Source organism: Coregonus lavaretus (assembly GCF_964263955.1).
Source record: "Coregonus lavaretus genome assembly, chromosome: 6".
Taxonomy (NCBI): Eukaryota; Metazoa; Chordata; class Actinopteri; order Salmoniformes; family Salmonidae; genus Coregonus; species Coregonus lavaretus.
The window spans coordinates 6,217,657-6,242,467 of NC_139993.1; the positions used below are offsets into that span (position 1 = coordinate 6,217,657).

The following is a 24,811-nucleotide window of genomic DNA, read 5'->3' on the forward strand; positions in this document are numbered from 1 at the left end:
CCTAGCACCTACCAACACCACTGCAGATGTAGACCATCAAAACTAAAAGACCCCAAATGTAAGACTGAAAAGACATACAGCATGTATGACACGTGAGATAGAAGAGCAGTGACTCACAGAGCCAGGGCCGATCCAGAAGTTCTCCTGCTGGATGAACTTGACACTCTCATAGATGCCCTTGTTCTTCAACACCTATGGAGGGAGACCAAGAAACACAGGAGAAACAGCTCAATAGATCACTAAGGTAGCCATTGTGGATCAAAAGAGCTATGCCAGAAGCCATCACAGAAACCATTGGATCACAGAAGCCATTTTGGATCCAATTAGGCTGTGCAGTTGCCTAGGCCCTATGGGACTCCTCACCAGTTCAGAGGTAGAGTGTTGGGCGAACCCCACAGGGGCAAAGCCATAGGTAGCACAGGCCAGGATGGTGATGACCACGTGGACAAAGGTGATCCAGTAGGTGAAGTACGGTCTGAGGGAGACGACACAGCAGGGTTGTTTTACTTATTTGGATTGGATTATTTGAAAATGTTTCCTTTGTGGTTCTCACAGATGAATGAATGCCCACTAAATGTGTACTAGGTGTGGATTGTGTGTGTGTTTTTGTCTGTACGTGTTCTTATGCATGCGTTTCCCTTCCCGCCTCACCTGTGGCTGCTGAAGTCGTCCAGCTGTTTCTGCACCTGGCTGCTGATGCTGTGGCGGTAGTGGCGGTTGAGCCACTTGCCCACCACGCCCATGCCGAACTGCCGCTTGGGCTTGTCAAAGGCAAAGTGCTTGACCTGGGAGGCGATACGACGCCCCCGCTGCTGTGGCCCGGCCTTCTCAATATGCACGGTGGGGTTTTTAGACACATCCCTACTGGGGGTGAGAGACAGAGACACACAGAGACAGACACACACAGCGAGAGAGGGACACAAACAGAGAGAGAGCGACACACAGGGAGAGAGAGACAGAGACACAGAGAGAGAGAGACACAGAGAGGGAGAAAGCCAACGAGACTTTATCAATCTACGTCTTTTAATCGCTCTCCCCCATCCCTCTAATGTAGGCTACTTACAGGCTCTGGTAGGGCTCATGGTGGTCTCCGTAGGAAGCCGACATAGGGGGAGACTCGAACACATCATCAGCCATGGAGTACAACTCCTCATGGGCATCCACCTGAGAGAGAGTTGACGTGGGGAGTATGTTATTGAGAGGCCCACAGAAAACAAATCTCTTTTCAACTTTCTAATGTAGAAAATGCCATCCACCATTCCGCACTCATCATTCCATCTACTATCCTCCCCTACACACCATCATCCCCCTCTACCTGTCCATATATATCACTACATACTCCATCACAATACTCATCAATCTCCCGAGTGGCGCAGTGGTCTAAGGCACTGCGTTGCAGTGCTAGCTGTGCCACTAGAGATCCTGGTTCGAATCCAGGCTCTGTCGTAGCTGGCCGTGACCGGGAGACCCATGGGGCGGCGCACAATTGGCCCAGCGTCGTCCAGGGTAGGGGAGGGAATGGCCAGCAGGGATGTAGCTCAGTTGGTAGAGCATGGCGTTTGCAACGCCAGGGTTGTGGGTTCGATTCCCACGGGGGGCCAGTATGAAAAAAAAAAAAAATGTATGCACTAACTGTAAGTCGCTCTGGATAAGAGCGTCTGCTAAATGACTAAAATGTAAATGTAATCACATATGTCTCACTCCAACAGTACAGTATCTGGCTTTCTTAACTTCCAAGAAAATATCAAGACAACTTCTAGTCACCCTTCTGCACCCTCATCACTCCACTAACTGTAGCACCTACTATTATTCCCAGCCCTCAACACCCCATACATCTCTCTCACTCCAACGGTGCTGGACTGTGATTAATCTGGTAGCACATACAGACTGCTGGAAGAGAGAGGAGACCCAAAATAGCCACCTGACATTTTGTGTTAATTATCTAAATCTGTGTGAGCTAGGCTGAGACTGGCTGATTTCACCTGGAACACAGAGCACAGACAGAGACATATAGAAGAGACAGACAGAGATATATACAGTGAGGGAAACAATTATTTGATCCCCTGCTGATTTTGTACATTTTCCCACTGACAAAGAAATGATCAGTCTATAATTTTAATGGTAGGTTTATTTGAACAGTGAGAGACAGAATAACAACCAAAAAATCCAGAAAAAAACGCATGTCAAAAATGTTATAAATTGATTTGCATTTTAATGAGATAAATAAGTATTTGACCCCTCTGCAAAACATGACTTAGTACTTGGTGGCAAAACCCTTGTTGGCAATCACAGAGGTCAGACGTTTCTTGTAGTTGGCCACCAGGTTTGCACACATCTCAGGAGGGATTTTGTCCCACTCCTCTTTGCAGATCTTCTCCAAGTCATTAAGGTTTTGAGGCTGACGTTTGGCAACTCGAAACTTCAGCTCCCTCCACAGATTTTCTATGGGATTAAGGTCTGAAGACTGGCTAGGCCACTCCAGGACCTTAATGTGCTTCTTCTTGAGCCACTCCTTTGTTGCCTTGGCCGTGTGTTTTGGGTCATTGTCATGCTGGAATACCCATCCACGACCCATTTTCAATGCCCTGGCTGAGGGAAGGAGGTTCTCACCCAAGATTTGACGGTACATGGCCCCGTCCATCGTCCCTTTGATGCGGTGAAGTTGTCCTGTCCCCTTAGCAGAAAAACACCCCCAAAGCATAATGTTTCCACCTCCATGTTTGACGATGGGGATGGTGTTCTTGGGGTCATAGGCAGCATTCCTCCTCCTCCAAACACGGCGAGTTGAGTTGATGCCAAAGAGCTCAATTTTGGTCTCATCTGACCACAACACTTTCACCCAGTTCTCCTCTGAATCATTCAGATGTTCATTGGCAAACTTCAGACGGGCCTGTATATGTGCTTTCTTGAGCAGGGGGACCTTGCGGGCGCTGCAGGATTTCAGTCCTTCACGGCGTAGTGTGTTACCAATTGTTTTCTTGGTGACTATGGTCCCAGCTGCCTTGAGATCATTGACAAGATCCTCCCGAGTAGTTCTGGGCTGATTCCTCACCGTTCTCATGATCATTGCAACTCCACGAGGTGAGATCTTGCATGGAGCCCCAGGCCGAGGGAGATTGACAGGTCTTTTGTGTTTCTTCCATTTGCGAATAATCGCACCAACCGTTGTCACCTTCTCACCAAGCTGTTTGGCGATGGTCTTGTAGCCCATTCCAGCCTTGTGTAGGTCTACAATATTGTCCCTGACATCCTTGGAGAGCTCTTTGGTCTTGGCCATGGTGGAGAGTTTGGAATCTGATTGATTGATTGCTTCTGTGGACAGGTGTCTTTTATACAGGCAACAAGCTGAGATTAGGAGCACTCCCTTTAAGAGTGTGCTCCTAATCTCAGCTTGTTACCTGTATAAAAGACACCTGGGAGCCAGAAATCTGTCTGATTGAGAGGGGGTCAAATACTTATTTCCCTCATTAAAATGCAAATCAATTTATAACATTTTTGACATGCGTTTTTCTGGATTTTTTTGTTGTTATTCTGTCTCTCACTGTTCAAATAAACCTACCATTAAAATTATAGATGATCATTTCTTTGTCAGTGGGCAAACGTACAAAATCAGCAGGGGATCAAATACTTTTTTCCCTCACTGTAGAAGAGACAGAGAGAAATATAGAAGAGACAGACAGAGGTATATAAACTCAGCAAAAAAAGAAACGTCCCTTTATCAGGACCCTTTCAAAGATAATTAGTAAAAATCAAAATAACTTCACAGATCTTCATTGTAAAGGGTTTAAACACTGTTTCCCATGCTTGTTCAATTAACCATAAGCAATGAATGAACATGCACTTGTGGAACGGTCGTTAAGACACTAACAGCTTACAGACGGTAGGCAATTAAGGTCACAGTTATGAAAACTTAGGACACTAAAAGAGCCCTTTCTACTGACTCTGAAAAACACCAAAAGAAAGATGCCCAGGGTCCCTGCTCATCTGCATGAACGTGCCTTCGGCATGCTGCAAGGAGGCATGAGGACTGCAGATGTGGCCAGGGCAATAAATTACAAAGTCCATACTGTGAGACGCCTAAGACAGCGCTACAGGGAGACAGGACGGGCAGCTGTCGTCCTCGCAGTGGCAGACCACGTGTAACAACACCTGCACAGGATCGGTACATCTGAACATCACACCTGCGGGACAGGTACAGGATGGCAACAACAACTGCCCAAGTTACACCAGGAACGACAACAATCCCTCCATCAGTGCTCAGACTGTCCGCAATAGGCTGAGAGAGGATGGACTGAGGGCTTGTAGGCCTGTTGTACGGCAGGTCCTCACCAGACATCACCGGCAACAACGTTGCCTATGGGCACAAACACACCGTCGCTGGACCAGACAGGACTGGCAAAAAGTGCTCTTCACTGACGAGTCGCGGTTTTGTCTCACCAGGGGTGATGGTCGGATTCGCGTTTATCGTCAAAGGAATGAGCGTTACACCGAGGCCTGTACTCTGGAGCGGGAACGATTTGGAGATGGAGGGTCCGTCATGGTCTGGGGCGGTGTGTAACAGCATCATCGGACTGAGCTTGTTGTCATTGCAGGCAATCTCAATGCTGTGCGTTACAGGGAAGACATCCTCCTCCGTCATGTGGTACCCTTCCTGCAGGCTCATCCTGACATGACCCTCCAGCATGACAATGCCACCAGCCATACTGCTCGTTCTGTGCTTGATTCCCTGCAAGACAGGAATGTCAGTGTTCTGCCATGGCCAGCGAAGAGCCCGGATCTCAATCCCATTGAGCACGTCTGGGACCTGTTGGATCGGAGGGTGAGGGCTAGGGCCATTCCCCCCAGAAATATCTGGGAACTTGCAGATGCCTTGGTGGAAGAGTGGGGTAACATCTCACAGCAAGAACTGGCAAATCTGGTGCAGTCCATGAGGAGGAAATGCACTGCAGTACTTAATGCAGCTGGTGGCCACACCAGATACTGACTGTTACTTTTGATTTTGACCCTTTTGATCTTTGTTCAGGGACACATTATTCCATTTCTGTTAGTCACATGTCTGTGGAACTTGTTCAGTTTATGTCTCAGTTGTTGAATCTTGTTATGTTCATACAAATACTTACACATGTTAAGTTTGCTGAAAATAAACGCAGTTGAGAGTGAGAGGACGTTTCTTTTTTTGCAGGACAGAGATATATAGAAGAGACAGACAGAGACATATAGAAGAGACAGACATATAGAAGATACAGACATATAGAAGAGACAGAAAGAGACATATAGAAGAGACAAAGAGAGACATATACAGTGGGGAGAACAAATATTTGATACACTGCCGATTTTGCAGGTTTTAATACTTACAAAGCATGTAGAGGTCTGTAATTTTTATCATAGGTACACTTCAACTGTGAGCGACGGAATCTAAAACAAAAATCCAGAAAATCACATTGTATGATTTTTAAGTAATTCATTTGCATTTTATTGCATGACATAAGTATTTGATCACCTACCAACCAGTAAGAATTCCGGCTCTCACAGACCTGTTAGTTTTTCTTTAAGAAGCCCTCCTGTTCTCCACTCATTACCTGTATTAACTGCACCTGTTTGAACTCGTTACCTATATAAAAGACACCTGTCCACACACTCAATCAAACAGACTCCAACCTCTCCACAATGGCCAAGACCAGAGAGCTGTGTAAGAACATCAGGGATAAAATTGTAGACCTGCACAAGGCTGGGATGGGCTACAGGACAATAGGCAAGCAGCTTGGTGAGAAGGCAACAACTGTTGGCGCAATTATTAGAAAATGGAAGAAGTTCAAGATGACGGTCAATCACCCTCGGTCTGGGGCTCCATGCAAGATCTCACCTCGTGGGGCATCAATGATCATGAGGAAGGTGAGGGATCAGCCCAGAACTACACGGCAGGACCTGGTCAATGACCTGAAGAGAGCTGGGACCACAGTCTCAAAGAAAACCATTAGTAACACACTACGCCGTCATGGATTAAAATCCTGCAGCGCACGCAAGGTCCCCCTGCTCAAGCCAGCGCATGTCCAGGCCCATCTGAAGTTTGCCAATGACCATCTGGATGATCCAGAGGAGGAATGGGAGAAGGTCATGTGGTCTGATGAGACAAAAATAGAGCTTTTTGGTCTAAACTCCACTCGCCGTGTTTGGAGGAAGAAGAAGGATGAGTACAACCCCAAGAACACCATCCCAACCGTGAAGCATGGAGGTGGAAACATCATTCTTTGGGGATGCTTTTCTGCAAAGGGGACAGGACGACTGCACCGTATTGAGGGGAGGATGGATGGGGCCATGTATCGCGAGATCTTGGCCAACAACCTCCTTCCCTCAGTAAGAGCATTGAAGATGGGTCGTGGCTGGGTCTTCCAGCATGACAACGACCCGAAACACACAGCCAGGGCAACTAAGGAGTGGCTCCGTAAGAAGCATCTCAAGGTCCTGGAGTGGCCTAGCCAGTCTCCAGACCTGAAACCAATAGAAAATCTTTGGAGGGAGCTGAAAGTCCGTTTTGCCCAGCGACAGCCCCGAAACCTGAAGGATCTGGAGAAGGTCTGTATGGAGGAGTGGACCAAAATCCCTGCTGCAGTGTGTGCAAACCTGGTCAAGACCTACAGGAAACGTATGATCTCTGTAATTGCAAACAAAGGTTTCTGTACCAAATATTAAGTTCTGCTTTTCTGATGTATCAAATACTTATGTCATGCAATTTAAAAATCATACAATGTGATTTTCTGGATTTTTGTTTTAGATTCCGTCTCTCACAGTTGAAGTGTACCTATGATAAAAATTACAGACCTCTACATGCTTTGTAAGTAGGAAAACCTGCAAAACCGGCAGTGTATCAAATACTTGTTCTCCCCACTGTAGAAGAGACAGACAGAGACATATAGAAGAGACAGACAGAGACATATAGAAGAGACGGACAGAGACATATAGAAGAGACAGACAGAGACATATAGAATAGACAGACAGAGACAGAGAACTAATACAAACAAAAACATGCCGACGGAGGCAGCAAAAGAGGAGAGAGAGAAAGGAGACCGACTGAGGCACACGGAGAGATAGAAAAAACAAAAAGAGAGACTGAGAAAGCAAGAGAAGGACAGAGACATGGAGAGACATAAAAGCAAGAGAAGGACAGAGACATGGAGAGACATAAAAGCAAGAGAAGGAGATAGAGTATCATTACCTTGCTGAAGAACATGGACCCGTGAGTGTCTGCTGAGTCCACAGTGTCCTCCTCCAGCCAGCTGGGTCGGGCGAAGCTCCGCCGGGGGAAACTACGACCTGTCTGGGAGCCCACTAGACCTGAACGACCCTGAACCAGACACACAACCAGGACGTTAGTGGGACAACGTCAAAGACTAGCATGTGAGGAGAGACAACTCAAATATGACTGTGATGTACAGTACAACATACACAGATCAACATATCAGTCTTTTAAGCGCAAAATCTGTATTTATGTCAGGCACGTAGATACACGTACGCAAAACCATAAAATATTCATCTGTACAGCTGTTCCTTATAAATGCAAGTCAAAAGTGCTTAACAGCAACACACATGCACACACTCAAACGTAATCTAGTTTCCACTAACGATCCCCAGTGATGATCAGGTTGGAGGTGGTACAGATGCAACCCCATCCACACACATCCATGCACACACTTCACCTAACGTTCCCCAGTGCCCACTCACCCTGAGTAGGTTGGATGCTGCTCGTATACTCATGCGGGCAACAGACTCCCTCTTGCGTCGGGGCAGGTGGGCGTAGTTCCCGGAGCGCTGGGAGGTGAAGGAGGAAAGGGAGGTGAACCCCGGGGTGACGGGTCCCGTGTGGGGGGTACGGGGAGGACGGTCCGTCTCATCCGGGTAGCGGAACGCTCGCCCCCGCGCTAGGGGGTCCACAATCTGGGGGGAAGCGAATAAGAGGAGGATTAAATGTTGATTAAACAGAAATAAACAATAAAATAATTAACTGTCACATCATTAGCTTCATCACAAAAAAGCTACATTGTAATGCTAAAATCCTCAAATGGTGACATTTCTGCTAGCTGGAGGAAACTAAAGCAGGAAAACATTGCATTCTACAAGAGTTGACACAGAATTACATTGACAGCTCTACATAAAAGCGTTACTGATGTCACAATGACATTCACACATCAATAATCCATCTACTAGGAGTGTTCGGAGTTTGCACGTCTGTGTGTGTGTGTGTGTGTGTGTGTGTGTTTGCATCTGTGTATGTAGAGGTGTCAGTCAGCGTGAGTGTGTCAGAGAGAATGTAGACGCTTGTTCTGAAGTCTTACCCGAGTCTTCATAGGAGCTGACAGAGAGCAAAATAGAAAGATGAACAACAAGATTGGGGGAGAAACAGAGAGAGAGAGAGAGAGAGAGAGAGAGAGAAATAAGGGGGCATAGAGTGACAGACAAAAAGAGAGAGGAAGAGAGAGAGTCGTGGAGACGAATAAGCACCCAGGAGTGAGTGGGTGTGTCAGAGTCGGTGGAGGAGAGCGGAGTGTGTGGGGGCTAACAGACACACTGGCTGAGGCTCAGATGTAGGCTACCTCCTGCCATCATGGTGCCACACTCTGCATTATTTATGCCAGGCAGAGGGTGCACTTCCCCCTGAGTGGCACTACCGCCGCCCTTCCTCCACCTGCTCTCTATGATTTCTCCATTCTGAGTAGAGGTCCAAAGTGGAGTCTAATCTGATGTCTGACACCGAGACAAATGATGGTTGTTGATGATAGCGTCTTGTTAGGTAAAGTTGATTTGATGGTGCAACAAATACAGTGGCCCCGTCTAGAAACAATCCCGATCCCTCACTCCCTGGGCACTTCATGTAGATCCAAAAAAGATGCATATAGTAGTATATTTACTTGCCTCTTACTTCATTGCTTATACATATAAGTATATATACAGTGCATTCATAAAGTATTCAGACCCGTCTACTTTTTCCACATTTTGTTACGTTACAGCCTTTTTCTAAAATGGATTCAATTAATTTTTTTCCTCGTCAATTTACACACAATACCCCTTAATGACAAAGTCAAAACAGGTTTTTTGACATTTTTGCAAATGTATTAAAAATGTAAAAATGAAATATCTTATTTACATAAGTATTCAGACACATTTGCTATGAGACTCAAAATTGAGCTCAGGTGCATCCTGTTTCCATTGATCATCCTTGAGTGGTTTCCTCAACTTGATTGGAGTCCACCTGTGGTAAATTCAATTGGATTGGACAAGATTTGGAAAGGCACACACCTGTATATATAAGGTCCCACAGTTGACAGTGCATGTCAGAGAAATAAACCAAGCCATGAGGTCGAAGGAATTGTCCGTAGAGCTCCGAGACAGGATTGTGTCGAGGCACAGATCTGGGGAAGGGTACCAAAAAATGTCTGCAACATTGAAGGTCCCTAAGAACACAGTGGCCTCCATCATTCTTAAAAATTGAAGAAGTTTGGAACCACTGTGGGGATCTATTCTCTTACAACTAGATGTGATGCCTAGCTTAGAAAGAATACATTAATGATTAAACATAATAGGTTTGTGCTGTACTGATATAGATTGTTTAACATAACAAGCTGTGATTAATGTGAGGAACCGTTAGGGGGTAGGCTGAGATAGACTTGTGACTCACACACACACTGCCTCTTTGTTAAACTGCTCAAGGACATGTGTACTGCTACAATGAAGAAGTGCTGACTCTCTAGACAAGTTGCAGAAACAAGGAGGTGACCAAGAACCCGATGGTCACTCTGACAAAGCTCTAGAATTCCTCTGTGGAGATGAGAGAACCTTCCAGAAGGACCACCATCTCTGCAGCTCTCCACCAATCAGGCCTTTATGGTAGAGTGGCCAGACGGAAGCCACTCCTCAGTAAAAGGCACATGATAGCCCGCTTGGAGTTTGCCAAAAGGCACCTAAAAGGACTCAGACCTTGAGAAACAAGATTCTCTGGTCTGATGAAACCAAGATTGAACTCTTTGGTCTCAATGCCAAGTGTCACGTCTGGACGAAACCTGGCACCATCCCTACGTTGAAGCATGGTGGTGGCAGCATCATGCTGTCGGGATGTTTTGCAGCGGCAGGGTCTAGGAGACTAGTCAGGATCGAGGGAAAGATGAACGAAGCAAAGTACAGAGAGATCCTTGATGAAAACCTGCTCCAGAGTGCTCAGGACCTCAGACTGGGGGCAAAGGTTCACCTTCCAACAGGACAACGACCCTAAGCACACAGCCAAGACAACGCAGGAGTGGCTTCAGGACAAGTCTCTGAATGTCCTTGAGTGGCCCAGCCAGAGCCCGGCCTTGAACCCGATTTAGCATCTCTGGAGAGACCTGAAAATAGCTGTGCAGCGACGCTCCCCATCCAACCTGACAGAGCTTGAGAGGATCTGCAGAGAAGAATGGGAGAAACTCCCCAAATACAGGTTTGCCGAGCTTGTAGCTTCATACCCAAGAAGACTCGAGGCTGTAATCGCTTCCAAAGGTGCTTCAACAAAGTACTGAGTAAAGGGTCTGAATACTTATGTAAATGTGATATTTAAGTTGATTATTTTGTATACATTTGCAAAAATGTATAAAATAAACTGTTTTTGCTTTGTCATTATGGTGTATTGTGTGTAGATTGATGAGGGAAAAACTTTATTTAATCCATTTTAGAATAAGGCTGTAACGTAACAAAATGTGGAAAAAGTCAAGGGGGCCGAATACTTTCCAAATGCACTGTACCTATCCAGTTCTGTCAGACCTAGGGGCTAGGAGTGGTCTCCATATGTATGTGTGTGTTCGGTAGCCTACCTTGGGCATCTTGTTTGCGGCGGGTGAGTCCAGGCCCTGGTCCATGCTGACGGGGAGCTCTGGCTCTCTGTACTGGGCCTTGAGCTTGCCGTAGCGCTGGCTGCAGTGGCGCAGACTCTTCTTCTGCCATAGCTGCTGCTCGGTCTCACAGTTCTCACCCACCCCGAACCAACCTGCTGCTTGGGCTGTTGCTTGGGCTGTACCCCTAGAGGACGGGGAGGGAGAGAGAGGGTATTGGAAGAGGGAGAGGGGGTGAGGGAGAGAGAGAGGGAAGGGGGAAAGAGGAGAGAAAGGAGGGAGAGAGGAAGGAAGGGGGAAACGAAAGAGAGGGAGGGAGGGAGGGAGGGAGGGAGGGAGGGAGGGAGGGAGGGAGGAAGGGAAGAATACCGAAGAGAGAGGGAGAGAGACAGCGAGGGGTAAAAGAGAGAGGGAGGGGGGAGGAGAGAATACAACTTGTTTATGTCCAACATTCCAAACAGTCATAAAAGGAAATCCCCCGCTGTATGCCACCACCAACCCCCAATTCTCAAAACCTATTGGATGAGAAAGCCAGAGGTCCCTCCCCTCTGACCTTCTTCTCCAATGGGGTTTGAGAAAGAGGCCAGGAGAGAGGATGTGAGGAGTATGCAATATTGACTCTCCCACTGTCTTTTCTCTTTCTCTTCCGTTTCTCTCTCTGCTACCATCTGTTAATCTAAAGTCTCTTTCCACCACCCCAACCCCTTTTAATCTTATCATACAGTACCTTCCCTGTCTTTTCACCCTCTTCATCTTCCTCCTTTCTCACCCACTACCCCTACAATCCTCCTATGCCCCCTATCAGATTTTCTTCTGCCCTCCATTAGTTTCTTCATCCCTTCCCTTATATTTTCCCTCTCTCTTTCCACTCCCCCCCAGCCCACTTACTTGCGTATGCTCTGAGACAGGGAGGTCTGTCTGTAGAAGGCTGCCCTCCTGTCCCCAGCAGAGTGACCTCCACCCCCATCAGTACCACTGTCAGACAGAGGACTGGCCTGCTGCAGGCTCTCACTCTTCTTCAGGGATGAACGCAGGGGCTGGACAGGGGAGAGAGCAGAGGGACTACTGAGCATAATCCTAGCTCAGAGAGTCAGTATACTGTAGGCCATGAAATTAAAGGGCACTTGAAATGGATTGTCTGAATTTAAATGGAATTCACGCCATCACTGGTATACTACTGGGCTAAATCTTCACTTAGGGTGTGTGAAAAATTTGAAAATCGCGTAAATCATGCATTGTTGTCAATGGAACATTTGGAACACTCGGCATACATTATTTCCCCCCCGTGGGAATCGAACCCACAACCCTGGCGTTGCAAACGCCATGCTCTACCAACTGAGCTACATCCCTGCCAGCCATTCCCTTCCCTACCCTGGGTGACGCTGGGCCAATTGTGCGCCTTCCATTTGGAACACTCGGCCTCCCGAGTGGCTTAGTGGTCTAAGGCTGTGCCACTAGAGATCCTGGTTCGAATCCAGGCTCTGTCGTAGCCGGCCGCGACCGGGAGACCCATGGGGAGGCGCACAATTGGCCCAGCATCTTCCAGGGTAGGGGAGGGAATGGCCGGCAGGGATGTAGCTCAGTTGGTAGAGCATGGTGTTTGCAACGCCAGGGTTGTGGGTTCGATTCCCACGGGGGGGAATAATGTATGCACTCACTAACTGTAAGTCGCTCTGGATAAGAGCGTCTGCTAAATGACTAAAATGTAAATGTAATTTGGAAGGGAATGCGTGTTAAGAGCATTATTTATTTTGTATGATTCAGCCCACAGCGTTCCATTGACTTTAGTGAGGGGTTACAGCTATCTGGTTTAGCTCAGATCAATCAACTTATTCCAAAACAGAAGTGTAAGAAAGGCAAAGTAAGGAGTTTTATTTTTCTGAGACTGCAGCAAAATGCATAAATCATTTTTTCACTTTGTTAGAAAACAAAGAAGTGATACTAAGGAACCACCAAATCATCCTAAAGCTTAGTATTTTTCCATTAGACTAACGTCTTATACTTCAAAAGTGGAGACTTGGGCATTTGTTTTTGTAATGTTTTTTCATTTTGTATGGCATGTTCTTTCAAAACCCCATTCACGTCTTTAACGGCGACTTGGCTAACGACTTGTCGAGTCACTGTGGCGTTAATTGAGTATTGTGAGAGCCATATGTGCTGCCTGTGTGTGAACCAGCAGGGGGTGTGCTTAGCTAGCCAGCCAGCCACCAGAGGCTCTTTGTTGGGGAAACCCCTGTGTAGTGACAGTGCTCACACACATACACACACACATAGATGCACACACACACAAATTAATGAGCACACGCACACACTTGTGTTCTCACACATGCACTCTCCCTCACACACACACACACACTCTCTGCGGGCATACCCCTAACACTGATGACTTTTGACAAGTAATGGTGCAGGGAGTGCTTAATGCTTGATGGAGCAGATCATTTGGGGCAAAATAACCACTTAATCTGAAGGAGTCCCCCAGGGTGTGCCAGACCAGCCAGACAGTGAAGACAAGAGAAATGAGTTAAACAGGAAAATGGATACATGGACCCAAAAACTGGCTAATGTGACTACATTAGATTAGATTAGCTTTCAAATGACCGATGACGAGTCTTATACGGAAAACATTTCTGGATTTTGGGGCAATTTTGTCCAAATCAGAAAAAACAACCTGCCCCTATTTATAAAACCCAAAATGTAAAGACAGGAATGTTAACAGGGCCTATCTCAGCTTTGCTATAAAGTAGCTAGTCGTGAGTGACCGTGCAACACTAGCATGAGTGGACTGGGGGGGGGGGGCTGGTTGGGATATGGATGCCCGTAGACACCAGCAGATGTCCCAAATGCCATACTTCCCCCCAATGAAATGACATACTGTATATGAAGGAAAGGGAGACAGCATGCTCCTCTATAGTAAAAAGGTTTTCAGTTGCGGGCTGAAACTCTGACTATACTACCAACTGTAAAAGTTTGCATGCCAATTCTTCCCTTTCCTATTGAAATGGCCTTCATCAGAGCCTCAACTGCCATTTTCCAAGTAGAGACCATGTTAGCATAACAGGGGTCAAAATGGAAAGAGCAGGTCAAAGGGGTACCTGCTTGACCGTTTCAGCTCTCTCTTCTTCCTCTGGGGCAGGGATGGCTATGACCAGACTGGGCGGCTTCTTGCTCTTCAACCGGCTGTCTGATTGGCTGCTGTTAGGAGAAGGCTCCTCCCCTTCCTGTGACTGCATCCTATCTGAGTTCTGAGGGCAAACGAGAGTAAAATTGATTAATGGCATGTTTGAGAAATAACCTTCTTCAAAGACAAAAACTTGCATTTCTTATTTCTTTCTTCAAAAATAGATGTGAAACCAGCTGTGATCCCTTCTTTCCATTCCTTACAACTCTCAGATCCCCTCTATTTCTCAATAGCCGACAACTTCCACTTTCATTCTCAACTTACGCAAATGTGGTTCCATTTACAAACAAAAGCCAAACACTGACAGGCACTTTGAACCATTCAGGAACTAATTGAAGTAGCTACTTTAACACAAACATATTAGCCAAATGACAAATTACTAGAACTCCTATCTGCAACAAGGAAGGACACATTGCCCTGCTGAAAGAACCTTTCACGTGTACAGGGAAGGGAAACCACTGGATTTGAATACCACCCTTTTTGCTGAAGCTTCGTTTTCCATGTCAAAGCCTATCAGCTAAACCATAACAAACACAAAGCAGCCTGCCACAGCATACCCGACTGCAGCGCATTTTGACCCCAGCGGTCCCAACACCATAAAATCCAATGCCTGGACATCTCCATCTAACTTTCCTCAGAACTCTCTACATATATAGGCTAAACAATATATACTGTATGTGCGCATTGGGCATGCTACTGTGTCTTAAATACAGACGCTATATGTAGACTGGGTCAGTGGGTCAAGCTGGAAAGAAATCCTATTTGATAACTCCGTCACAACAGAGGCATAACCCTAGTCTCATTCCCCAGGGTAGTGTTCATTAGACACCAAATAAAAGAAAACGGACTGAAACAGGGAGGGATTACCAGGTTTTGGCCAATAAGAAACGCTCATTCTTGTTTTCAAACGTTTTCCTTTGCATGCCCTAATGAACAAGACCCAGCAATGTGAGAGGATAGGAGCCTGGCACACTAGCCTCACTCTTGGGTAACAGTCGCTGACCGGCACTACGTAAACAATATCCATATCACTGGGGCCCAGTAGGTGCCTTTTCCGCCACATACAGTACATAACAATATCTATTGAAGGAAAACATTGACTGCCTTTCCAATCAAACATGTATTTGAAAAACAGCAGGTGTTTTTTCCATGTTAGTTTGATGCGATCCTGGTCAAGACCCCGAAAATCTGTTACATTAGCAACCCTGTGTATTAGCAACACTTCTATGCAATTTAGTAACAGCACACAAACACTTGTCTGTCTACTAGTACCATCATTCTTATTTGACATGCAATTAGTTAAGGGTTCTTGTGGGCCGCTACACTGAATGAGTTAACAATAGGTTTTCTGTAGGGACAGTGACCTCGTCTCTAGGACGCCAGCCAGTCATTGATAGAAGCATCATGGTATGAGCTTGAATGAATGCATGGTGTCAGGTTAAGTTGACACTGAGGTGACTTAGACAATAGCTTGTTACTTGGCAGTGCTCGTGGGGGTGTAGGCTCCAACATGTCATTCATAGAAAGTTGCACCCGCTGGGACACATTTTTAGAGAGAGAGAGAGAGAGATCACTAGCCTTCAAATTCTATCTATCTATCTATATATCTATCTATACACACACCCCTATGTATTTATTTGGTTAGTGAAGCTAAAACTTTTAATTTGGCTCTATACTCCAGCATTTTGGATTTGAGATTAAATGTTTTAAATGAGGCGACAGTACAGAATGTAACCTTTTATTTGAGGGTATTTTCATACATATCTGTTTTACCGTTTAGAAATTAAAGCACTTCATGCATCTAGATCTGATATTAGTATTTGGACAAATTCACTTATAGTGTATTAAATGTTAGTATTTGATCCCATATTCCTAGAACGCAATGACTTGTGACTTGTGACTACAAACATGTTGGATGCATTTGCTGTTTGTTTTGGTTGTGTTTCAGATAATGTTTTGCCCAATAGAAATGAATGGAAAATAATGTAGTGTCATTTTGGAGTCACTTTTATTGTAAATAAGAATAAATAAAAATGTGTGAATAATGATGAGTGAGGAAGTTAGAGGCATAAATATCATACCCCCACCCCCCCAAAATGCTAACCTCCCATGTTATTGGTAATGGTGAAAGGTTAGCATGTCTTGGGGGTATGATCTTTGTGCATGTAACTTTCTCTCTCATCATTATTCATTCATGATTATTTTACACTGTTTGGCCTGAAAAAACACTTAGAGCCCAAGCATTTTCTATGCAGAAAAATCCATGTAAAGACCCTCCAGCAAAGCAACCGTCTTAAATTTAGTCCTGCCATGATTAATGGAGTGACTGACTGCAGAGCCATGTGCGCAGGAAGACCATCATGAAGTGTTTAACTAATTATCTTTGAAAGGGTCCTGATAAAGGGACGTTTCTTTTTTTGCTGAGTTTATATACCTCTGTCTGTCTCTTCTATATTTCTCTCTGTCTCTTCTACAGTGAGGGAAAAAAGTATTTGATCCCCTTCTGATTTTGTACGTTTTCCCACTGACAAAGAAATTATCAGTCTATAATTTTAATGGTAGGTTTATTTGAACAGTGAGAGACAGAATAACAACAACAAAAATCCAGAAAAACGCATGTCAAAAATGTTATAAATATATTTGCATTTTAAATGAGGGAAATAAGTATTTGACCCCCTCTCAATCAGAAAGATTTCTGGCTCCCAGGTGTCTTTTATACAGGTAACGAGCTGAGATTAGGAGCACACTCTTAAAGGGAGTGCTCCTAAACTCAGTTTGTTACCTGTATAAAAAGACCTGTCCACAGAAGCAATCAATCAATCAGATTCCAAACTCTCCACCATGGCCAAGACCAAAGAGCTCTCCAAGGATGTCAGGGACAAGATTGTAGACCTACACAAGGCTGGAATGGGCTACAAGACCATCGCCAAGCAGCTTGGTGAGAAGGTGACAACAGTTGGTGCGATTATTAGCAAATGGAAGAAACACAAAATAACTGTCAATCTCCCTCGGCCTGGGGCTCCATGCAAGATCTCACCTCGTGGAGTTGCAATGATCATGAGAACGGTGAGGAATCAGCCCAGAACTACACGGGAGGATCTTGTCAATGATCTCAAGGCAGCTGGGACCATAGTCACCAAGAAAACAATTGGTAACACACTACGCTGTGAAGGACTGACTTCCTGCAGCACCCGCAAGGTCCCCCTGCTCAAGAAAGCACATATACAGGCCCGTCTGAAGTTTGCCAATGAACATCTGAATGATTCAGAGGAGAGCTGGGTGAAAGTGTTGTGGTCAGATGAGACCAAAATCGAGCTCTTTGGCATCAACTCAACTCGCCGTGTTTGGAGGAGGAGGAATGCTGCCTATGATCCCAAGAACACCATCCCACCGTCAAACATGGAGGTGGAAACATTATGCTTTGGGGGTGTTTTTCTGCTAAGGGGACAGGACAACTTCACCGCATCAAAGGGACGATGGACGGGGCCATGTACCGTCAAATCTTGGGTGAGAACCTCCTTCCCTCAGCCAGGGCATTGAAAATGGGTTGTGGATGGGTATTCCAGCATGACAATGACCCAAAACACAGGGCCAAGGCAACAAAGGAGTGGCTCAAGAATAAGCACATTAAGGTCCTGGAGTGGCCTAGCCAGTCTCCAGACCTTAAGGCCATAGAAAATCTGTGGTGGGACCTGAAGGTTTGAGTTGCCAAACGTCAGCCTCGAAACCTTAATGACTTCGAGAAGATCTGCAAAGAGGAGTTTTTTTCTGGATTTTTTTGTTGTTATTCTGTCTCTCACTGTTCAAATAAACCTACCATTAAAATTATAGACTGATCATGTCTTTGTTAGTGGGCAAACATACAAAATCAGCAGGGGATCAAATACTTTTTTACCTCACTGTATCTCTGAAAGCCATCCTGGGTCCCTCATCTTTAATGAGATGTTACTTAAGGACCACAACAGAAATAAGTCGTCAACTTTTGTGTTTACCCTTGATGATTCTTAATCAAGTGCATAATTTTGTATGTGTACCTTTAAATGATCAAATAAACTAAACTTAACTAAAAAAGACATTCAGTATCAGTACATAAGCCTACCTTTCTTATATGCTCAAGGCCACAACCATTATCATGAGCATCCCTTCCTGTCCCAGGCTTCAAGTCTAAATTAGAAATCATCATCGGCCTCTGGACCCACTCAGAGCTCAATTAGTCCTCACTCTTCAAGCTTTTTGCATTGTGTCATTGTATATTTCCATAGGCAAGAAAAAAGCAAGACTGCAATATTCCTATAGCGGTATTCTCCCTGGCCATACATGTCCATTATGTAGTCTAGTCAAGGTCTTGAAGCCTTTGAGTTGCTATACATCAATAGAAAGGGCCTTGGTGTCAGCGTCAGGAACGGCAGCGGCAGGGAAATTTGACACCAGTCAAGTCAATGGCAATCAAGTCTGTGGCTGTGGGAGCAGAATAGTACGGAGACTGGTTGGGGGGTGGGAGAACTATTGTGTTCCTATGGGACCGGATCAAGCCCACACCCTCTCACATAATGAAATATCCAAGGCTTTCACTAATGGAGGGGTTCTAACAGTGTAGTGCCGGGCTTCAGTGGCAGACAGTTACTAACCGCACAATCTGTCAATGTGGAGAATGCTTTTATAGTTTCCATCGGGAGACAGTCAGGGAGTGAGTCAGGGTGTTGTTGTTTTGATAGAGCGGAGAGCGAGATCGGTCTCATTGTTGACATTGTTTCATTGGGAGTCTCATTCTAAGTGCATGGGCCTATGGAAATAACATTCCGCTGGTCTATAATCTGCATACTTCATTGCCTAGCTTTATGTATATCTTCCTGATATAAATCCTATACCTTCATCCATATCTTAAGAATTATTAGTCAATCAATATGATAAGATCCAAAGCTAACTCCATCCATAACAGATAATGTTGTGTGGAGATGACAGATTACCAGAGCCAGAATAGCCAACAATCTAAGGGTTTCCCAGATTGCTCACTGAGATGATCCTGTTGATGAGAATTAGGATTTTGCTACATCTACTAGGCCTATATCTATGTGACTGGTAGCATGAGCAACAGTCAACACCTATTCCAACAGATCTTGGATAGGATAACAATAGGTCAATGACCTGCAATGTGGGTTGGGTTTTCTATAAAGTGTGTCATAATAGTTTTTTCACTCCACAGCCAAATAAAAAATATAAGGAGATTACCGAGCAACATAGAGGTGATTTTCAGGCAATACTGGAACATTGCGCATCATCATCATCTTCAGTCCACTGGGGAAACAACAGCACTAGGACTATAAGGGATTTCCTCTCAGGGGGGAACTTTTGTGTTGTTGCACATTCAGATTTACCCAATCATTAGAGAGTGAGTGAAAAACATAATAGTAGCTACTAGCTGGTGGCATAAGGGTATGTTTTCTTGATCATTATTGAACATTTGTAATAATTAATAACTGTAAGTGGGAGTCCAGAGGGACTCAGCATACAGTGAGGGAAAAAAGTATTTGATCCCCTGCTGATTTTGTACGTTTGCCTACTGACAAAGAAATTATCAGTCCATAATTTTAATGGTAGATTTATTTGAACAGTGAGAGACAGAATAACAACAAACAAATCCAGAAAAACGCATGTAAACATTTTTATAAATTGATTTGCATTTTAATGAGGGAAATAAGTATTTGACCCCCTCTCAATCAGAAAGATTTCTGGCTCCCAGGTGTCTTTTATACAGGTAACGAGCTGAGATTAGGAGCACACTCTTAAAGGGAGTGCTCCTAATCTCAGCTTGTTACCTGTATAAAAGACACCTGTCCACAGAAGCAATCAATCAATCAGATTCCAAACTCTCCACCATGGCCAAGACCAAAGAGCTCTCCAAGGATGTCAGGGACAAGATTGTAGACCTACACAAGGCTGGAATGGGCTACAAGACCATCGCCAAGCAGCTTGGTGAGAAGGTGACAACAGTTGGTGCGATTATTCGCAAATGGAAGAAACACAAAATAACTGTCAATCTCCCTCGGCCTGGGCATCCATGCAAGATCTCACCTCGTGGAGTTGCAATAATCATGAGAACGGTGAGGAATCAGCCCAGAACTACACGGGAGGATCTTGTCAATGATCTCAAGGCAGCTGGGACCATAGTCACCAAGAAAACAATTGGTAACACACTACGCCGTGAAGGACTGAAATCCTGCAGCGCCCGCAAGGTCCCCCTGCTCAAGAAAGCACATATACATGCCCATCTGAAGTTTGCCAATGAACATCTGAATGATTCAGAGGAGAACTGGGTGAAAGTGTTGTGGTCAGATGAGACCAAAATCGAGCTCTTTGGCATCAACTCAACTCGCCGTGTTTGTTCTGACTTTTTCTAAAATCATAGTCGCACACCTCATGTAGCCTAGCCCATAGGCCTATATGTTTTGATAAGGTTTGTATCACAACTAAAGTGGCCAATTAACTTCTTAAAATTAAGCACATTAATCCTAACAGGCATACATAAGCAGCGTGTGAGTTTCATGTTTGGGGAAGATAATTTAACATAAAAATGCACCTTTATAATGAAAGCACTACATGCATAAATCGCATTTGTGGTCACTTTTGATAATGGTGTTTTCCGCTAATGGAACATTTGCGCTTATAGCTTTCTGCCATGTGCACATTGCTGCGCTTATATTGTGAAGAAATAGACGAATAATTAATCAACATTTTAAGCTAAACTTTCTGATCTGTTGCATCAGCCTCATTGCGTAAAAAAAAAAGTTTTGATGCTAGTGGTTGTATTAATTTGGGATCTATCGCATCCCACAACTGTCCCAGACTATGTTTGGAATATCTATTTCTCGCACAGAATAGGTCAACTTTTGTACTATGAGGGATAGTAGATTGACATAGGCTAGTGCTTTTCCTGTTCATTAGGCCTACTCATCTTGTTTGCTGACGAAAAGTAAATGTGGACATTTCTTCCAATCTTCAATATGCACCTCGGAATTGGATAAGTTGCGGTTGCGTCTCCAATGGGTCTGTCTTCACTTGTAGCCTGTGAGAAAGTCCCGATCACGTGATGGAGAGCCATGTGAGTGAGAGGTGCTTCAGAGCACATAGCATTAAGGGAGAAGGGAATTATTATGGGATGTCACTGGGAAATTTGAGGCATTATCAAGTGCTTTTCAAATTGTGAATGAGAGACTGATGAACTGTGTACAGCCTGTGCAAAAAACAAAGCATGCCTTTCAAGCGAGCTCATGCTCAACTTTTTTCAAATCACCATTAAAGTCGCATCATGCAGCCTTAAAATGTATAAAAAATCTAAACATATAACCCAACATTTGTAGAAAAACTAAAGTTACATTAATAACTCTAAATTAAGCATACAGGAGTACCCATTTCTTTGTTAACCGCTTAACACAGAATAGCCGCATGTGCGCACTCCCTCAAATCATTTGGAGAAAATATCCTTTCTATTTTATTCAGCTTTGTTCAATTATATTCCTTATACTATAAAATAACGCCACAGAATTCTAAGCAAATCTTGTCTGCTAAATGAACTAGCGTAGCCCACAGCCATATGGCATAGCCAGATCAGGACAACTCAAGAGTATGCTATTCTGTTCTTCTGAAACAGACTACACTTTCTTCATATCATGTTTCTTTAGACCTGTCTAAAATAAATAATGGATTTATTGTGAAGGGGTAGGCTATATTACATGGACTCACTAGACTAAAATGTAGATGTTCCAAAGGTCTGCATCAGTGGCTTGTAGGCTATGTGTGGAAGCCAGGAGATGTTAAATGTGTTTATGTTAATTACGGTCAATTAACGTGAGACCGGCATATATTTGCTTGACAATCACCGGCAGACGAAATTTCATAACCGCCACAGCCATAGTTGTAACCAAAATACAGTGTCACAGTCGTCTTGAAAGAGAAAATGTGACAACACATCTGATGACATACACTGAGTGTACAAAACATTAAGAACACCTTCCTAACATTTATTTGCACCCCCTTTTGCTCTCAGAACAGCCTCAATTCTTCGGGCATGGACTGTCAAAAGCGTTCCACATGGATGTTGGCCCATGTTGACTTCAATGCTTCCCACAGTTGGGTGGTGGACAATTCTTGATACACACCGGAAGCTGTTGAGCGTGAAAAACCCAGCAGCGTTGTATTTCTTGACACACACAGGTGCGCCTGGCTACATTCACCATACTCCATTCAAAGGCACTTAAATATTTTGTCTTTCCCATTCACCCTTTGAATGGTACACATACACAATCCATGTCTCAATTGTCTCAAGGCTTAAAAAGAATAGTTTAACCTGTCTCCTCCCCTTCATATACACTGATTGAAGTGACAATAATGGATCATAGCTTTCACCTGGTCAGTCTATGTCATGGAAAGAGCAGGTGTTCTTAATGTTTTGTACACTCTAATTCCAAGTCCCAGCCCAGTCACACATCCCAGTAGTGAGTCACAAACGTGTAGTGACATACCCAGGGTGACAACCATTGTGCTCCTAACACGACTACTGTATCACTAGCTCCCACACTCCCAGTCTCTCTCCACCCCTCTCTCTATGTACTTCAAGCCACTCAAGAAATCTAAGCTATCTGTCCACTTCTTTACATTGGGGCCAGTGTTGAGAGTGGGGCTCTTGAAGATGACATGATTGAGATCAGGGTCATCTTCATTAGGACACACACCGGGAAACATTTTGCAACGGAAAACTAAAATGATAGTTTCTTATGGGACAAGAACCAGGTAGTCCCTCCCTGTTTCTGTCTGGTTTCTTTTGTTTGGTGCCTAATGAACATGACCCTGGCCTTAAGTCATTAGCAGATTAGCGTCAATCAGTGGAGGCTGCTGAGGGGAGACAGGCTCATAATAATGTCTGGAACGGCGCAAATGGAATGGCATCAAACCATGTGTTTGATGTACTTGATACCATTCCACCCATTCAGCTCCAGCTATTACCACGAGCCCGTCCTCCCCAATTAAGGTGCCACCAACCTCCTGTGGCGTCAATGCTTCATTTCCATCCTTGGTGTTTGGTGCCACCGTGTGTTCCTGTACGAGTGTGTGTGTGTGTCCTCCTGCGAAAAAATGAGTGTCTGTCACCAAGTCCCTATAGTCCACAGAGTGCTGCTGCTGCGTGTTATCGTGACGCCAAGCACCCCTTTACCCCTACCTACATGTTCAAATTACTCCGACTAACCTGTACCCCCGCACATTGACTCGGTACCAGTACCCCCTGTATATAGCCTCGTTATTGTTATTTTATTGTGTTACTTTGTTGTTGTTTTGTGTAAATATTTTATGAAATCTATTTTCTTAAAACTGCATTGTTGGTTAAGGGCTCGTAAGTAAGCATTTCACGGTAAGGTCATGTTGTATTCAGCGCATGTGATAAATAAAATTTGATTTTGATTTGAGCTGCCACCTCACACCGTAGCGCTGGACACAGGCAGACAGGAATGTGCTCTTTCAGAAATGTCTAGGTTTGGTTGCCACCGGTGATAGCTAGTTACAATTAGAAGTGGTAATGGCCTAGAGCCCAGTTCCCAAACATAGACAAAGGCAAGGGCAGTCGGTGTCATGTTTCACTTACTGTCATAGCTAAATGTTGAACAGTTTGGCCCAAGTACAGTACATCCTGGATGAGTTTAGCTACATGGCTACATGCTTAAGCGCGTCAGGTGCCATTTAACCTTCCTTTGTGTTCTACGCTAAGACTTTCTAAGACTAGATACCTATGCAGAAGTTTCACTTTTTGCTGTGAAATAAATGACAACATCCACTGAAGAATATACTGGAGCTTCAATGGCATCTTGTGCAGAGCTGTACAGTACAGATGCTCAGCATTCTCAGCTGTACAATATACATCCATTGTTCTCCATCACTGCTTCAATATGAACACTAACTCCTCACACATAACATACACATTTCAAAAGAGTAGGAAACACAGCTCTTTCAAACAAATAACAGAAATGAAGCCAGTTAAATGCTGTACCAGCACATATTTTCTCACTTGACATAATTGTCACACATTTGGAACTGTGGAACAACGTTCACACTTACTGCTCGACTCGCCACCAGAAATGGGTGTTGCCTGACGATCGGTCTCTGTTACCTCCGACCACTCGCAGCAGGACGAAAGAGGAACAGTCCTTCCGATGATTGCCTCATCACCACATCCTGTGACCAGCAACATCCTCCATCTTCTCTACCACCCTGTTTAGTTCAACCTGAAAGAGCATTTGAACCACAAGTCAGAACATTGTAGATAAATACCCACCAAGAACTTTGAGAGACTTGCGAGAGACTCGAGATCATGACAAATGTCAGACTTCAATAGATTTCAAAAGGACTTGTGTGAATTGTGCAATATGTCAATAGCATTGATGGTGTAATTGGCAATTGCATGTGCATGGATGAACGAGCAAGAACAGTCATCTCTTCATACCCACATGTACATATTACCTCAACTACCTCAACTAGCCGGTGCCCCCGCACATTGACTCTGCAACGGTACCCCCCTGTATATATAGCCTCCCTACTGTTGCTTTATTTTACTTATGCTCTTTTTTTCTCAACACTTTTTTTGTTTTTTTTGTTTTATTTTTTTTGTTAAAAATAAATGCACTGTTGGTTAAGGGCTGTAAGTAAGCATTTCACTGTAATGATTGCACCTGTTGTATTCGGCGCATGTGACCAATAAAATTTGATTTTATTTTATTTGAACTAATCGAATGGTGTA

The 24,811-nt window shown here is 44.5% G+C and overlaps 1 protein-coding gene across 1 annotated transcript in view; it reads right to left on the bottom strand.

Moving 5' to 3' along the window:
- The window catches only part of LOC311130253 (inactive rhomboid protein 2-like), a 41,822-nt gene that overhangs the window by 13,788 nt on the left and 3,223 nt on the right, over nt 1-24,811 (bottom strand). The window contains exons 2-11 of the mRNA XM_084162957.1: nt 24,133-24,299; nt 13,943-14,092; nt 11,739-11,887; nt 10,833-11,037; nt 7,720-7,932; nt 7,214-7,342; nt 1,064-1,164; nt 652-864; nt 364-475; nt 118-192 (exon numbers count right to left, since the gene is read on the bottom strand). Coding sequence (XP_084019083.1) covers nt 118-192; nt 364-475; nt 652-864; nt 1,064-1,164; nt 7,214-7,342; nt 7,720-7,932; nt 10,833-11,037; nt 11,739-11,887; nt 13,943-14,080 — 1,335 coding nt within the window. The 5' untranslated portion in view covers nt 14,081-14,092; nt 24,133-24,299. The remainder of the gene's footprint in view (nt 1-117; nt 193-363; nt 476-651; nt 865-1,063; nt 1,165-7,213; nt 7,343-7,719; nt 7,933-10,832; nt 11,038-11,738; nt 11,888-13,942; nt 14,093-24,132; nt 24,300-24,811) is intronic.